Source organism: Pteronotus mesoamericanus, unplaced genomic scaffold, assembly GCF_021234165.1.
Source record: "Pteronotus mesoamericanus isolate MK-2021 breed Mesoamerican mustached bat unplaced genomic scaffold, CSHL_Meso_final scaffold_1186, whole genome shotgun sequence".
Lineage (NCBI taxonomy): Eukaryota > Metazoa > Chordata > Mammalia > Chiroptera > Mormoopidae > Pteronotus > Pteronotus mesoamericanus.
In genome coordinates, this window is record NW_026555302.1 from 11,159,188 (window position 1) to 11,175,293 (window position 16,106).

The following is a 16,106-nucleotide window of genomic DNA, read 5'->3' on the forward strand; positions in this document are numbered from 1 at the left end:
CTGGAATGCCACAAAAACAACTCCCTGTTAGCCTAGAGAAGAGAAAAAAAAGAAAGAAAGTAAAGGGGAAATTCAGATTAGTCACAAAGAAGTTCCCCGCCTGCCTGTGGCGTTAAAACCGAGAGAGTCCGCTCTGCTCTTTCAATTGCCTCTTATCTCTGGTCCTGGGACCACTGTGGATTCTCTGATCGATCCGCTTCGTGTTGCGTTCATCTCCTTCTTGGCTGAGGAGAGGGCAGTTTCTCCCTAGATTTCCTTTTGGCTCCGCTTTCATCTTTTCTGTATCCAGACTGTGAAGATGGAAGGGGTCCAAGCCCTGGATGAGAATGTCAGAAGCGCAGCAGGGTGGAGATTCCAGGCGAACAAGCTCTTGCTGGTGGCCGCCGGGGTCCAGGGGCTGGGGCTGGTCCTGTGCCTCACCTACATCTGCCTGCACTTCTACGCTCCTCCGGTAAGATGCACACACGCTTTGTTTCCACCTGCTTGTGCCGATGGCCGCTCCCACAGCTGCAAAGGGTCCCCAGGACATAATCTGACAACCAACTTGTGAAGTTTGCCTTTCCTCACCCCTTGGCGATGGTCATGTGTGGTTAAACACCCTCCTCCGGTCTCTCTTTTCCTTCCCTTTTCTCAGTAGTGGCCGTGGTGGGGCACAGCAGAGGTAGGGCAGGGACACCGCTTCTGGATTAAGTCTCTGTTTCTTTGCAATGCAAGGATTCTGAGAGTGTTTTATGAGCTGTCACTTTGAAGCCCCAAGTCACTGATATACCTTGGTTTACCCATTCTGCTAGTTAAGCATCTGATCAGAGAATTAATATGAAAAGGAAGTAAGAATGAGATCAATTCCACATACCCACAGATACTCAGGGACGTTTTCTTCTGCTTTGTAAAGAATGCTGAAGGCATCACTCTTCAGTTCATTTAAACAGCTATCCTGTGCGCATCAAAGGCAGAGACGTGAGGGTTCCCGTGTGTGCACGCACATGGCCAAACACTTACCCCAGCAACCTAACCCGATATCGATCCTCCCAGCCTTTCTCCGCCGGTCAGCGCACAGGCGTCGCTGTGCCCCTTCCCACTTTGTCTAATACATTACGTGGGGAGTGATCATTTTTCTAATATTTCCCTCTCTTAGGGAACCTATTCCTTCCTTTTCCCTTTCTCTTTACTGCGGCCCCTTTGACATTATTTTTTCTTACTTACTCGTTCATACCTGCGAACATTATGAGGTCTTTAAGGGTGTCTTTGACGGCAGGCAACTCCACTGAAAATAAATGCAGAGCCTGCCCGCGTTCCCTTCTTGGGGCGGGTCCCCTCACTCTCGTTTCCCTGGCAGGTGGCTTTGGGTTAGAAGAGAAGTCTGTTCCAGGTAGAGGTCAGAGGAGGGGAGCCTTGTTTCTGATGGACATGTCAGAGGCTCAAACGAGACCAGGATAAGAGGAGAGGAGTTCTAGCAAATGCCTGGGCTGGCCTGTGCCTACCGGAAACAGGGGTTTTTCATGCAGAAAGGCTGGTGGGTAGTGCGGTTGTGCTGACTGCCCTGCAGAGAGGGCTCGTGTCCCCAGATTCCAGAAGCGTAGCTGGTGTCACGCTCGAGTCTGCAGCCCAGTGAGCACAACGCCACACTCTTCCTGTCCCTGCCGCATCTTACCTTTCCTCCTCTCTCGGGTGCGAGGGCGGCAGAATGTGTCCATGGCGAGGTGCCTGAGGCACAGACCGGAATTAGGCGCTTCCGAGAAGAAAACAAAGAGAGTAACCAAAAATAGAACAGCTGAGCGTGTGCAGCAGGTCTGGGAGCCCTGAGAGTGCTGTTTCAAACCACCACAGGGTTACGGGTTGCCTTACGCTGTGACGAGGGAGAGACAGGCCAGGTGGCCCCCGTCGAGGCTCGGCGAGGGCTCTCAGCAGGACAGAGCCAAAGGGGCAATGCATGGTCACGCTGGTGGCAGGGCTACCGACGCCCATGGCACTGATCTCATTCTCACTTGCTGGCAAGCCGCCCAGCAGCTCTGCAGCAGGGCCTGGAAGCAGAGCCGAGTGCTGGTTCCCAGGACGCCTGCGTTCACCAGGGCTTACTCGGTTCCTGGCTCAGAAGAGGGCGTAAAAATGCAGGAAGCGCTTTAGAGCTGTTGGCTCAAGAAACGTGTTCATATGTATTCTGGGTACAAAGTTTTGGGAGAACAGATGTTTGAAGTTCTTCACTTGACACTGTAATATTTTTCCTTATTTCTAGGCTAGACTGTTTCAGCTAATGTCATTTCTTATGCTGTCAGAGGATGCATGGTAGCACAATGGGTCCTCACATTTCAATTTCGTGTACTTTATCAAGGGGGAAGGCACCGCAAATAGATTGTGTGTATTCTTCCTGAGGCTTGATCGAACGGTGGTAGCTGAAGTGTGTGTGTGTGTGTGTGTGTGTGTGTGTGTGTGAGAGAGAGAGAGAGAGAGAGAGAGAGACATTGAGAGAGAAGGATGTAGAGTAGCTGTTGAAAAAGAGACATAGGCTGGTCGTCTGTCTAAACTCCTTGATAAAATTGTTTGGGATTTTGGCTGAAAGATGGGATAGATGATGATGTAAAAACCCTTCTGCTTTTATAAAACAGTATTGCAGTGGTCTGTCCAGGGTGTGAAATGGAGCTGAGCTGCTCGTCATTTACCCAGTGAAGGTGGATTTCTTTTTTATTGTAGGAGAAAGATATTTGGTAAATAATCATACTTTTCCCTCATATTTCAGATTTGCTTTGGCCTTATAAAATAATCGCCCGCACACATGGTTCTGTGAGAACACAGGTGTGACTCCCAGCTCCCTTGATGGGAACCTACCCCTCACCATTCTGTGACGGCAGGTGGACTTACGCACAAAGCAGAAGCTCTCGTTTTGGGATGTCAGGAAATGAAAAGCTAGAGCTTTACCACTCATACACATCACTTCCCTCTTTGAGCTTTGATTTTCCTTGTGTGTAAGCAGTTGGATCAAATGACCAGAAAGATCTCTTCCAGTTCAATAGCCTATAAGTATGCACTTTATACATATAGTCAGAGACATGAGATTTTGAGAAATACAAAATGTAAGTAAGCAGAATTTTGTGTCTGAGCTTATGAATGTCCTGGTTCTTAAGAAGGGATTGGAAGAAATTAAGTTTGCACATATATTTGTGTTTTGTACTTATTTATACACGAGGTGCATATCTAAAAAGCCTATTCTGGGTTAGCAAAAGACCTTATTTCAAAGGAGGAAAGAAGTGGATGCTGCAAGAATATCTGTGGTACAAATGATACAATTGAGCATTTCTGTCACCAAACACGATACACACTGTTTGGGTATTTTTTGAGGGGGCTGTTTAAAGCATTAAGCTGCCAGTCTTACCTGTCACTTCTGTTGGGAACAATGGCCGCAAAGGAGGTCAGTTTAGCAGGGTGTTGATGCCAGGTTCTCGCAAGGCTTGGATCACCCCGAGTGCTTTGAGTGGCAATTCTTCAGGAGAGCTCACAGTTAGAGGTTTACATTCTCATCATTTTCACTACTGGGAAAAACAGAAGTAGAGGACCTTGGAGAGTGAGCTGACCAGTTGTGATGATCAGAGTTAGAAAGTACAGTTTCTTGATGAAGGTGCAGTTGATAACTTGGACTTCTGTGTGTGTCATTTAGGGAGGAAACAAGTTCCTTTCTTTTTTTTTTTCCCCCTAAAATCTTTACCTCAGATTGCTCAAATTAAATGTGTTCCCATGTAATCTAACAAGATTTTTAGAAATTCTCTTTTTTTTAATGACAGACATGCAAATAAGTGATTTTCAACGCAGTCCAATTTACGGTTCATAAGTGAGCCTATGAGAATTACAAAGAAACATCTGAAGTATTGACGTGATTTGCCATTAAGTACCTGGAGGCCCTTAAAGGAGGTACTAATAATAACATACAGAATCATTGGATTTTGAGCAGATGTTAGACACAGTCTACGTGCGGACAAGAAAACAGAATCTCAGAGAGGCCAAGGGCTGGGGAAGAGGTAATGCTTCCGCTGATAGTAGAAGCAGGGGCAGAAGCTCTTCAAAGAGGCAACAGGACTGGTTGTGGCCGGAAAGGGGTAGAAGGCTTTATAGGTAGAACAGCAAGGTGCTCAGAATGGTTGAAGCTGAGCGTTCCTGGGCAAAATGGCAGAGGATAAAGCTTGAAGGGGCCTTGTGACTCATGCTTCCTTCCATGCTCCGCAAAGGAAAACACAGGAAAAATGACCCAAATTACTGCTTCTCCCAATTTCGCTTCTCTTCTGTCATCTCTGTATTTCTATAGGTAGAAAGTGAATCTGACCTCGTGCAGCACTAGAGGGCGCTGCAGTAAAACTAACCATTCTCAGGCGGCCTACAGAGAGGGACTCTTCCTGCGGTCAGACAAGGACACCTTCCTTGGGAAGCCCGGTGTGCGCCCTGGTGTAAGAGGATGAGGTGTAAGGGGGCCTCCTGTTGTTTCCTCAGTGATGAGATTTTGTAAGTGGAAAATTCTGGTATATGTACCTCCAGATAGGACAGTAGAATTTGTACCAGGATGGTGCTGGAAAATGTGACACATGTCCGCATGCAGGGTCCGGCAGAAGCATCGCCTGCTTGAGTGCGGCTGGTAGGGTAAACAGACGGGTGTAATAATTTATAGTGTTAATTTGAACATTTCACGTAAAATGTCACGTCGTGTGCTTCAGTGTGATGTTGCTCTGTTACAGAACGACATGCTAATGATTTTGTAATAAAAGATTTTGTAATGAGAAAGGGGTGTTGTTTGTGCCGGACTCGGTATATGGAAACAAACACACACAGAAGAGGTGGAGGTTGAGCAGAAAGGCTCTTGGTATAGACGGAAGGATCCGATCCCCCGATGCCATTGCTGCGACCCCAGTCCCCCCCCTCCCCCGCTACGGAGACCCAGCCCTGCCTCGGGGCTGGCCCTGCCCTCCCAACCCCATTTCTGTTCACAGCACTTATTCTGCGCCCTTCCCTCCCTGAGAGCCTGTGCTCTCCACCCACTTCAGGGACTCTGCGTCCCCAGGGAATGAACGGTGACATTCTGGAGTCACCTGGGCGAGAAAGCCACGGACGGTGTTCTCATGACTGTTTAGTTCAATGAAAAGAAATACCGGAGTTGCCAAAGGTTATTTTGCACCGCTGGTCACTGACGAAACATGTGGCGGCGTTAGGATGAAATCGGATCCCCCGACATCCTAAGGCTCGTGTGTTTTCTTCGGAGCCACTCACACCTTGGAAAGCCAGATCTTTTTAAACGGAGGATCTCGGCACTTCCTTCTGCACGAGTGCAAAACACTGTCTCAGAGCTGGGGCAGGAGGGGGAGGGGCGGGGTGCGGGGCGGGGGCGGGGTGGGGGGTGCGGGGCGGGGTGGGGGGCGCGGGGCGGGAGTGGCGCTGAGGTGCAGAGGAGAGCGCGACCGCCTGGACACTGCAAGGCTCTGGTGTGGGCTGGCCTTTCATGTAAATTCCCCGAAATTCCCTGAGTTTAATCGTGTTCGAAACTGGAATTTGGTGGTTGTGAGGAGCACATGTCTTAGAGGGCTTTGGAAATGCCGAGATGATTAGTACTATTCATGGACACGCTTCCCTGGGCGTGTCACCGCTGAAATGTTTGTATTGTAGCGCACGCGCGTGCGCGCGCACACACACACACACACACACACACACACACTCTCTCTCTCTCTCTCTAACTCAAACCTCAGAAAGTGTGTCCTAATAGGGGTTGACCTTAACTTCATGCACTTTGACTTTCTCACTGTAGTTTTTAGGATAAAAAAAAAAAATCTTTCGAATAATTCTAGCATTTTGGAATATCGATTTCTAATTAAAGTCCATGCTGCATTAGGGAACAAAGATAGACCGGAGAGGAGAATTTAGGAGGGTATAAGGTTTTATTAGGTTCACCTCTCCCCTACTTTTCCTTTTCTTTTTTAAAAAAGATTTTACTTATTTTTAGACAGCGGGGAAAAGAAGGAGAGAGAGGGAGAGAAACATTGGTGGGTTCTCTTGCACACTCCCCAACCCAGGACCTGGCCTGCAACCCAGGCAAGTGCCTGACCAGGAACAGGGACCAGCGACCTTCCGGTTTGCAGGATGATGCCCAAACCACGGAGCCACCCCAGTCAGGGCATCGCCCCACTTTCATCCAGTCCTCCAATGACTGGACTGTCAAACAGGGCAGAAAATTCTGTCTAGGAGAAGGGTGTGGCTGGCTTCACAATACGGGAATCACCGGAGCTGGGACCGGGATACAGTCACCCCCCCATCCCCCGCCTTTGGCTCGGTTTCGCTTTCTGTGGTTTCAGTAACCCATGCTCAACCGTGGTCTAAAGGTATTAAAGGAAAAATCCCAGAAAGAAATGATTCCGAAGTTTTAAATTGCACGTCTTTCTGAGTCATGTGATGAAATTGCAGGCGGTCCAGCAGGGGGCGAGTCGTTGTCTCGCCCAGCGTCACCCCGCTGTACACACTCCAGGCCCATTACTCACTGAGTTGCTCCTCTGTTCCCGGATCTGGTGTTGAGGAATCACAGCGCTTGCGTTCAAGCCACGGTATTTTACTTCATCAGGGCCCCAGCGCATCAGAGCAGCAATGTGGGCAGTTCGGACATGCCAAAGAGAAGCCAGAAAGAGCTTCCTTGCAGTGAGTAGGTGTGCACGTGTAGGATAAACATAATATGTATAGGGTTGGGTACCATTCCATCTGAGGTTTTGGGCATCTTGGAACATATCCCCAACAGATAAGGGGGGATAACTGTAATTAATCGTTTTCTTTTCCATATAACTTTTATCCTGAAATGCACCTTAGGTGGGTTATTCATCTGTATAAATTTGTCTAGCATTGCCTTGGCTGGCGTGGTTCTGTGGATTGAGCGCTGGCTTGTGAACCAAAGGGTCACCAGTTTGATTCCCAGTCAGGGCGTACACCTGGGTTGCAGGCCAGGTCCCCAGTAGGAGGAGCATGAGACGCAACCACACACTCATGTGTCTCTCCCTCTCATTCTCCCTCCTTTCCCTTCTCTAAAACAAACAAATAAATACATAAACCTTTAAAAAAAATTTTTTAGCTTTGATAACATGTAACCGCTATTTAAGAACATACTCTCAATAGACAGAAAGAGGGCAACAGCTGCACACTTTAATTCCTCCAATACTAATTTACTCAGGGCCTGTGGGTGGAAAACCCCACTCCTGAACCCTTGCGTTATATTTGTGGGGAACTGCGGGGGTCTTGTGAATTTTAGTGATGGACCCTCGGGGCTGGGCTTCCCTGTAGGTCACCAGGGAACCTACCAAGGAGGTTCAGGAGGAAAGTGACAATTAACATTACAAAAAATGGTCAACCAGCACCTGAAGAGTTATTAAGGGAAAGTATAAAAACCTTTTGGGGTTACAGAACAAGTTGTAAAACATCTACTTTACAGTTCAGTAATGTAAAATATGTTTTGATTTACTTATGTGTTGAGTCCTTAATGCTTTTGTCTTCCAAGGCCCCTAAAGATCTTAACCTGGCCCTGTACTCAGTTCAAGGAAGACTAGGAGCCCCTTTGGGGGGGTGGCGTTGAGGGGTAACATGCCTGGTGTCACTTGCAACAACGGTCTCTTGTTTCTGCAGATCTTCCCCCCACTTTTGCTCTCACTCCCTCGCCGTGACCTTGGAGGAAGACAGAGACTTGTGTGCAGTTTTGCAGTGAGGAAATGGGAGGCCTTACAGGCTTGTCTAGGTTGGTGCTGAAAGGTCAGGCAGGGGTCGACATGAAGGCTAGGTCTGCATTCTTGTCCTGTCTCCTTCCGTTGCCCTTGGTCATGACCTCATGACTCTACACTTTAAGAATTTTGGTTGGCTGTTTTAAAATCTGTTTTCTTTCCCTGCAGTAGTTGTATTTGAAGAAAAGTTGGGAAGAAGATTTATGACCTGGTAGAGAATGAAGGAAGCTTCTTTTGAAGAGAGATTTAAACATACTTACAAATGTAGATAACACGATCCATGAAGCTTTAACAACTACATAAAACCTTAGAGATTATTTTTATAGAACAGAGCATAGCATATGTGATATGTTCATAGAACAGCAAGGGGACCTAGCTCAACATTTATTCCCTCTGAGCTTTATTTTCCTTTTTTTAACAATAAGAGGCTTAGGCTATATAATTTCCCTGGACCTTTCTAGTTCTATGGGCCTCTGACTCAAAGATTTACTTTCATGTGCTAGCGTGATTTGCACACTCTATACAAATATCTATAAAATCGTGTATTAATTTCTAAGAGTTGCCACAACAAATTACCAAACCTGGGTAGCTTAAAGCAACGGAGAGTTCTCTTTTCATAGTCCTGGAGGATAGAAGTTCAAAATCAAAGGGTTGGCAGGACCCTGCTTCCTCTGAAGGCTCTAGGGAAGAATGCTTCCTTGCCTCTTTCTGGCTTCTGGTAGCTCTCAGCAGTCCTTGGCTCGTAGCCACATCACCCTGTCTCTGCCACCATCTTCACACGAACATCTTCCCTGTATATTCTGTGTCCTCTCCTCTTCGCTTAGGGATAGAATTCATACTGGGTTGAGGGCAGGTCCTAATCTAGTGGACCTCATATTAACTAAACTATTTACACCTGCAAACACCCAATTTCCAACTAAAATCATGTACTGAAGGTCCAGGTGGACATGAATTTTGGGGGCAACACTCTTGAAATTGCTACAAACCACAAGTAAAAAATCATTTACTTACCCAACAGCATCTGAGTGGTGTCAGCTACCTGCCAGACACAGAGGGAACATTGGTGAGCAAGACATGGTCTTCTTCGCCCTCCCAGAGTGTCCAGCCCCATGTGTAAAGAAGCAATAAGATGGTGTGTGGTATGCACTGGATTACCAAGTAGAGCACAATTCTGCAGGGAGAAGTTTCACAGAAAGCTCTCCCCCAGCTTCAGGGCCTAGCGCCCTGACTGAGATTATAAAGCGGGCCCACTTTCCTTTTGCATTAGGCACCTTGTTTCTCCTCTGTGAATTTTCAGGAAGGTTTTGGTTATAAACGTCATTGTCATTATTGTCACTGCCGCTGTCACCATCACACTGTGATTCTGTGATGACTTTTACTCCTCTCCAATCTCAGTTCCCATCAGAGTGCAGGCTCAGGGTTATTAAGAGCTTTATTGCACAAACACTAGAGATACTATTGATTGTTCATTAATCATCAGGGGAACCAGGGGTTGGGGGAGGGGAGAAGGTCTGCTGCTTCCAGGTACAGCAGAGGGTTTATTCTGTTGAAAAGGTCTCCCATTCACCCAACCCTTTGGGATTTCTCTTTGGAATATTGTGGTTTGTTCAATCTCTGATATAGAAGGGTCCTTAGGGGCTGGTTATATGCCACCATCTCAGTTGAGGTTGGATATCAAGATGAGGCAATTAGAAACTGAGGAAGGGGAAGAAACTTTGTTCGGGCCCAAGACCAGACCCAGGGATCCCAGTTCTCAGCCCAATGTCTGGTCCATGCTTCTAAGTTGCCTTTGCAAGGCATTAACCTCTCCTTTTCATATAGCAAATGAGATGGGGAAGGAGTGACTCTAAGAAGAGATACTGATTATAATAATTCTTTGTACTCAAAGATGAATGGGACCATGTTGAAGAACTTGAGCAATGCGTGGTGTTGGTCAGAGCCAGTATCAGATACCATGTGATTAGGAAGTCACTAGGTAAGGCCCAGGGATGGTCTAAGGGGCTAAGTTCCACCTGGGCACAGCAGACATTTGCTTAGTGAATGCTGCTATGTTTGAGGCAACGGAAGAGTCATGATAATGCAAGGGGTACAGTGTCAACCGACCCTTCTGGTTGCTTAGAAACTAAGCCGCTATAAGGATGTTATGGTACAGACTCACCCAGCCACCGAGGTGAGGAAGTGAGTTCTTAGAAATGTTTTGGCAGATGCCTCTCTCTCTGTACTTTGAGGACTTCCCCAGTGCATGAGGGAAGGGAAGCCCAGATGTAAGAAAAGCCAGCCCCTCGAGGCTATACAAAGTTGGTTGCATTGGGTCAATCACATAATTTTGCAGGTGTGTTCAAGTCACATGGATGCTTTTGGACCATCAGGTTGTTTACCTGAAGACCTGAGGTGCCTCTTAGGGATCTGGTCATCGCTGAGCAGCCTGGACAATGAGACTGCAGTTCTTGTTCTCTGAGATGCAGAGGACGGGGTCAGTGAGCAGCAGATTCTCTGTGGGGGAGCCACTGTGAATTTTGACAGGAAGAGTGGAAGTGTTTAGAGTGAGGGCACTGTGTTAGTATGTCACATGGACCGTGTAGTAGAGAAGGCAATGAAAGCTAAGAGAGAGCTCATAGCAAAGTGGTGTTGGTGGCCACAGTGAAGGGCGGGGAAGGAGAGAGATGAAAATTTGGGATGACAATTAAAATGCCTTTTCTTTGTGTTCATTAAATCCCAACAGACTCTTTATTCAATGAGATTTTCAAAGCCACATGTCTTTGTTTCTAAGACATTTCACTTTGGGGAAAGGTTTTCCTGAATTTGGAAGGCTCCTTGGGCAAAGCACTGTTGTTGCCCATTCTCCCTAGTCCTACCTCTGTGTGGGGATCTGAAGTGCCCTGGTCAGAAGTGAGGCCTTTTTCTTGGTACGGAGGCCATTTCTGCTGAGCACACGCTGACTCCCCCAGGATGAGAGTCTAGCTTCCCTGCCTCCTGTGATGGCTAAGGATAGAAAATTCCATCTTCCCCACAGAGGCTCCTGGAGATGCACCCTAAGAGCTTGTGGGGTGTGCTTTCATGATCTCTCAGGTCTCCTCTGATTGACATGAAGCCAAGGTGGGGGAAGGGAGGTTCCCATCCCAGTGGAGGTGGCATGGAGAACCAGGGAGTCCCCATCACAGTTCTGTTTCCCCCTGTGCCCCACTGACCCCCACCCGACCCCACTTCCACCTGAGATGTGGACGTTGTGGCCGGGTACACAGTGAGGAAGGGCAGGCGAGGCCCACAGAGTGACTGCAGAGCCTTGGTTTCATGCTTGTTGAGTCTCGTCACCTCCTGCCCTTGAAATATCAAGAAGAGCAAAAACCCTCAGATCTTCTTCAGACATTAAGAAAATGGAAAATATCAAAAGTCAGTCAGACTCCTGCCAGTCTACACACCAGAATCAAAGGACGGTCCCGGAGTCTGAGGGAGGCGGCCTCGGAGGCAGGAGCGCCTGATGAGTCATCTTCTAGTTGATGCTTGCATTTTCCAGATGAAGAAATTGCGGCCCAGGGGAGGCAAGGGATTCCACTCCAGCCCTCCAGTCCAGCACAGTTTTCTTCAGGGCACAGAAGAAGCCCCCCCGCCCCCCCACAATACCAATTTGGAGTGAGGAGGAGGCACTAGGAAGGTGTGAACAGTATTCCGCGCCCGGATCCACTGCAGCGCCCAGCTGGGAGGAGAGAAGAAGTTGGCACACAGAGCAGGTCGTCTAGGTGGTGTTCTCTTCATGACCTCATCCGGACAGGGCAGAGGGACAGCCCAGAGTTCAAGTTTCCCTCCTGGGGCTGAGGTCATAAGTGAAGCCAAGGAAACAGGAACGGCAGAGTCCCCGCAGATGGAGGGACATTCTTGTTGCCTAGAACAAAGGAAGCAAGTATTTTCGAAAGCTCACCATGTGCCGGGCCAACCGCTCGGCGCTTTCACGTGTGTTCTCTTATTTAATCTGCACCGTCATGTCCTGGGAATAACCCAGAAACAGTAGGTCTCGTTGCAACGGGCACACAAGCTAAAGCCCAGGAATGGTATGTAATGCTTCCAAATTCGCAAGACTAGAGAAGTCCCAACTCAGGTTGAATCTGACCCTCAAGCCTACATTCTCTGTCTCACCTTCCCAGGCTCTGGTCAAGGGCAAAGAGATTAGAGAAAATGGTGGGCTAGAGCATAAGACACGGGAAGGATGTGTGTGGCGATCAAGTTGGACCAGGAGGTTGGAACCGGGCCCTGGAGACCTCGAATGGGGCGCTGCGGGGTGTTTCTGGGCAGCGGGGTAGTTGGGACAAAGTAATGGGGTATGGAGGGCGAGGGGGACGTTGAGGCAGGGCAGGGAGCAAGAGGAAGGGCCGGTGATGTTTTTTTCAGAGCATCGCCGTGACTTAATGGGATCGATGCTGGAGATTTCTGGGAATGTGCCTATTTCTAGCACCGGGTAACCTCCAGGAGGAGGAACAGAAAGCTTCAGGCTGGAGTTCCAGTAGCTCCACCAAGAGAGGAAGTTGTGTGTGCTTTCCCGGCAGCCTCTCAGCATCTCGGTCTCCGGGCAGGTCCCCTGGGTCACTGCCACCGTTAGCAGGGCAGTTCAAAGCAACGGGAGCAGTCTTTAAATTGTAGAAACCATTTGGAGATTTTGCAAAGTCAGTCACATAATCCAGTCACGAGGGCTTTTAGATCAGAGGGCTGGAGTCGTGTAGGGATAAGAGGGTCTCGTTTTTATTTCTCCTCTTTTATTAAAATTGACTTAGGGCTGCAACGTCAGAAACTTGAATCATGAGGGTTAGTGCTGAAAGGGATGTTTTGATCTTCTTGTAATTGTTCAAGATGAGAAAACGGATGGGTAGAGGAGTCATGAAACTTGCCTAAGACGACATCACCCCCGGCTGGCTCCGTTAGAACTCACGTGACCACCAGCTGAGCCGTGCGCGCCCCGACTTTAACGCGGTGGCCGGGCGTGCTGCGGCCGACTTGCTTGGAGAACAGTGGCGCATTTCATTACGCCGGGGAATGGGGTGCTGGGGTGACATGCCTTCTAAGTGGCCTCCTTCTGGAACATTGCACAAGGGACACCCATTCAGCCCTAACACGCAGTTCAGAAAGGGGAGCCAGCCAAGGACTTCTCACGTACCCCCAAGTCAACACCTCTCCGCATGGGCTCCTCCCTGACCCGGCGGGGCTCAGGGTGTCTCTCCTTCCGCCTCCGCAGCCGCTTGGTTTCAGCGTGGTAAGGCCTGTGCTTTGACTTCTGTGGGAAGCAGGGGATTCCTCACGCCTGTGGGCAGTCATCAGAGGAATCCCCTTGACTAGCTACTCGTGTGCCAGGGAGTGGGAGGGAGGGACTCCACACCCCAGGGCATGAACACAAATTCCTCCCCACGCCTCCCTCTGTTCAGGACATGTCGCCAAAAAGCGTCTAATAAGAAGAGCTGTTGTTCTTGGCAGGGGCCAGAGGCACTGTTTTATTTCCATTTCGTTGTTTGGTAGGTGATAAAAGTGTGTGTGGTACGAAATTTAGAAAATAAAGAAAAGTAGGCCGGGAAAAGTGAGAGTCCCTCCCAATCTTGATTTTAGGCTTTCGATTCCTCTCTCCAGAGGTGACATTTGCAACTAGTGTTTGTGTATCCTGTCAGAGCCAATGCCCATGCAAGCATCATTTTTATTTTCCAATATGTAGTAATATACTTCACACACAATTCTGCCTTTTGCTTTTTTTGGCTTTATATATTTTGGAGTTTGCTCTTTATTGAGCTTGTTGGTTCATTTCACCACCAAATAACTGCAACGTTTTATTCTCTAGGCTTCCTCTCTTCTTTCTTGCTGTTGAATACTCTCTGGGTTCAAGTTAGGTCTTTTCAAGCTGGTAAAGAGAAGGGAAAAACCCAACGTTAAAAAAAGCTACACTCACACGCACTGAACTCTGAAGGGTTAGACCAGTTTTTATTGCCTGCGAGCCCTAAAAATAAAACACTGCGACTCCTGCGTTATAGCCAGGAAGCATCCAGAACTCACTCCCAGTGGGCTCTGGGAGTCTGTGGCCATGGTGGACTGATAGGTCCCAGCCTTCTCCACGAGAGGATGGCCCTGTGAGACTGAACCGGTTTCTATTTTTTTAAAAAAGATTTTAGGTATTTATATTTAGAGAAAGGGGAAGGGGGGAGAAAGAGAGGGCAAGAAACATCAATGTGTAGTTGCTACTACAACCACACATGTAGTAAAGCTACTACACTTCCGTGTCAACGAATATGACATTAATTATTTATTCACTATTTTTCTAAAAATATGTTCTTTTCCCTCCTTCAGGTGCCGCCTCAGCATCCTCCAATTCAAAGTATCAGAGCACAGTTTACCCGTAAGTATTGTTGGAAGTTCAATTTTTTTGAAGAATCTCCTCTCCAGTCTCTTCACTTTCTCCACAACACAAGGCCTTGCCCTTTCTCAGGGAGCATTAAGTCCTGGATTTGATGGACTTTGTATGTTGTTTTTGTGGGGGACAAGGAAGGTGTATAAAGGAAAAAAAGGGGAGTCATTAGTTAACCAGATCTGCGCTTGCCACTGTCTTAATTCCTGTAGATGCCTCACTAATCCTTCCAGGGACCATCTGGGGAAGAATTATTCTCATTTTGTAGGTAAGCAAACTAAGGCTTTACTTCTTACAAGCCCGCCTGACTGTGAGACACACCATTTCTAGGACAGGACAAGATGTTCACCTTGATGAGAGGTGGGAGAGGCCCAGCTGTCATTAACTACCAGGAGAGCATGGCTTGGATCCATGATTAACACCAGGAGGCCCACCAGGAGTTTCTTCAAGGCTATTCATTGGTTTCTAAGTTCCCCTGAGCCGGAGGGAAGTATATCTTGCCTTCCATGAGTGGTCTTCATTTTCAGTTCCAAGCATGCGCCCTGGAACAAAGCAAGAATTACTGAGTTGCGTTCAGCAGTAGGGACATGGGCCAGAGTGGGAACTCTGAGATGTGGCTGCTCAGCCATATTGGGACTGATGACAAAGAAAAGAAATCTAGGCTTTTTGGCTTACAATTGGAATGGCGCCACACAAGGGTACCAAAGCCATTGCTCTGAGTCTTCCTCGTCCTCCCCCTCCTTTTCCCTCTCCTGTGGAAGCAACTCTTCCCAAAGCACTTTCCAGGAAAAACTAGCTACACAAAGGCAGGAAGGAAAGGCAGGTCTGTGTTCCTGAGTGCTCTTACCTTCATGCTGAGCAGAGCCGGAGCTCACCAACATTCTGGGCACTGCAGCATCATTAAGTCTTAGTGGCTGCTGGCAAAGGCCACTAAATGCTGTTCAGAAGTCCAGTGCCCAGGTGTGTGAAGAATGTGCATTTCATGGTCAGATGGAGAGAGAATAGGGAAGAGCTCAAAGCAATGGCTTTGAATGAAGATGGTGCCCAGGACTTGACAAGCAGCCCTTCCGCCCCCCACTTTGTGCTCAGAGCCATTGAGCAAGAAAGGAAACCCTGACGCTGCCAGTGCCTCCTGGTTTTGAAAATCAGGGAAACCTGCAAGTCCATTTCCTGCCATAGGTCGGTGGCGACAGCCGCCAGTTGCTTTCACCTCCCGGCTCTTAAACCCCAGCCTCACGGGAAACTCTTCTGGGTATGAGCACTAGCTCCACGTCCTCTTCTATTCCACAGATAGAGCACGATGCTTGCTTCCTCTCCTCCTTCTCAGTACCTCTTGCTATTCCTGTCTCTTCATGGGTTTCTAGACATGTTGGAAGGTTGTTGTTTAAAGCTGTGCTAAGGAATCACTGTTTTTTTTTTCTTCTTTTTGTCCTACCATCCTTAGAGTGTGATAGTGGCAAAGCTTGCCTGCTCATGCCCCCAAGCAAGGAGGAGACCATGAAGGTGCAAGACAACTCAATCCCCATCAACTGTGACGGGTTTTATCTCATCTCCCTGAAGGGCTACTTCTCCGAGGAGATCAACCTCCACCTTTATTACCGGAAGAACCTGCAACCGCTCTACTCCCTGAGCAAGGTCCAGATCGTCAACTCCGTCACTGTGGCCTTTCTGGGTTTCAAGGACAAAGTCTACTTGAACGTAACCGCTCATAATACCTCGTGTCAAGACATCCAGGTGAATGGTGGGGAGTTAATTCTCATTCATCAAAATCCTGATGAATTCTGTGCCGAATGAGGACCTGATGCCCGCACATAGGCCAGCGCCAAGCACAAATGCCACACCGGGGTTGGGCAGGACACCGATTCTTCCTTGGGAGTGGAGGAGTCCTCCCAGCTCAGCCCCGTCTATGGCCGCACAGGATGTGACCAGAAAAAGATTCCCCTACCCCTACTCAGGGATATTTAAGACTTATTTTATGTATCATTTACCTTTATTTATCCTAATATCTTCAA

The 16,106-nt window shown here is 48.2% G+C and overlaps 1 protein-coding gene across 1 annotated transcript; it reads left to right on the forward strand.

Annotated features, from left to right (window-relative positions):
• Positions 1-298: 298 nt before the first annotated feature.
• TNFSF4 (TNF superfamily member 4) lies at positions 299-15,888 on the forward strand. The gene is made up of 3 exons (XM_054587597.1): positions 299-451; positions 14,037-14,085; positions 15,539-15,888. Exons 1-3 carry the CDS (start codon positions 299-301, stop codon positions 15,886-15,888), a joined length of 552 nt encoding a protein of 183 aa, XP_054443572.1.
• The last annotated feature ends 218 nt before the right edge of the window (positions 15,889-16,106 follow it).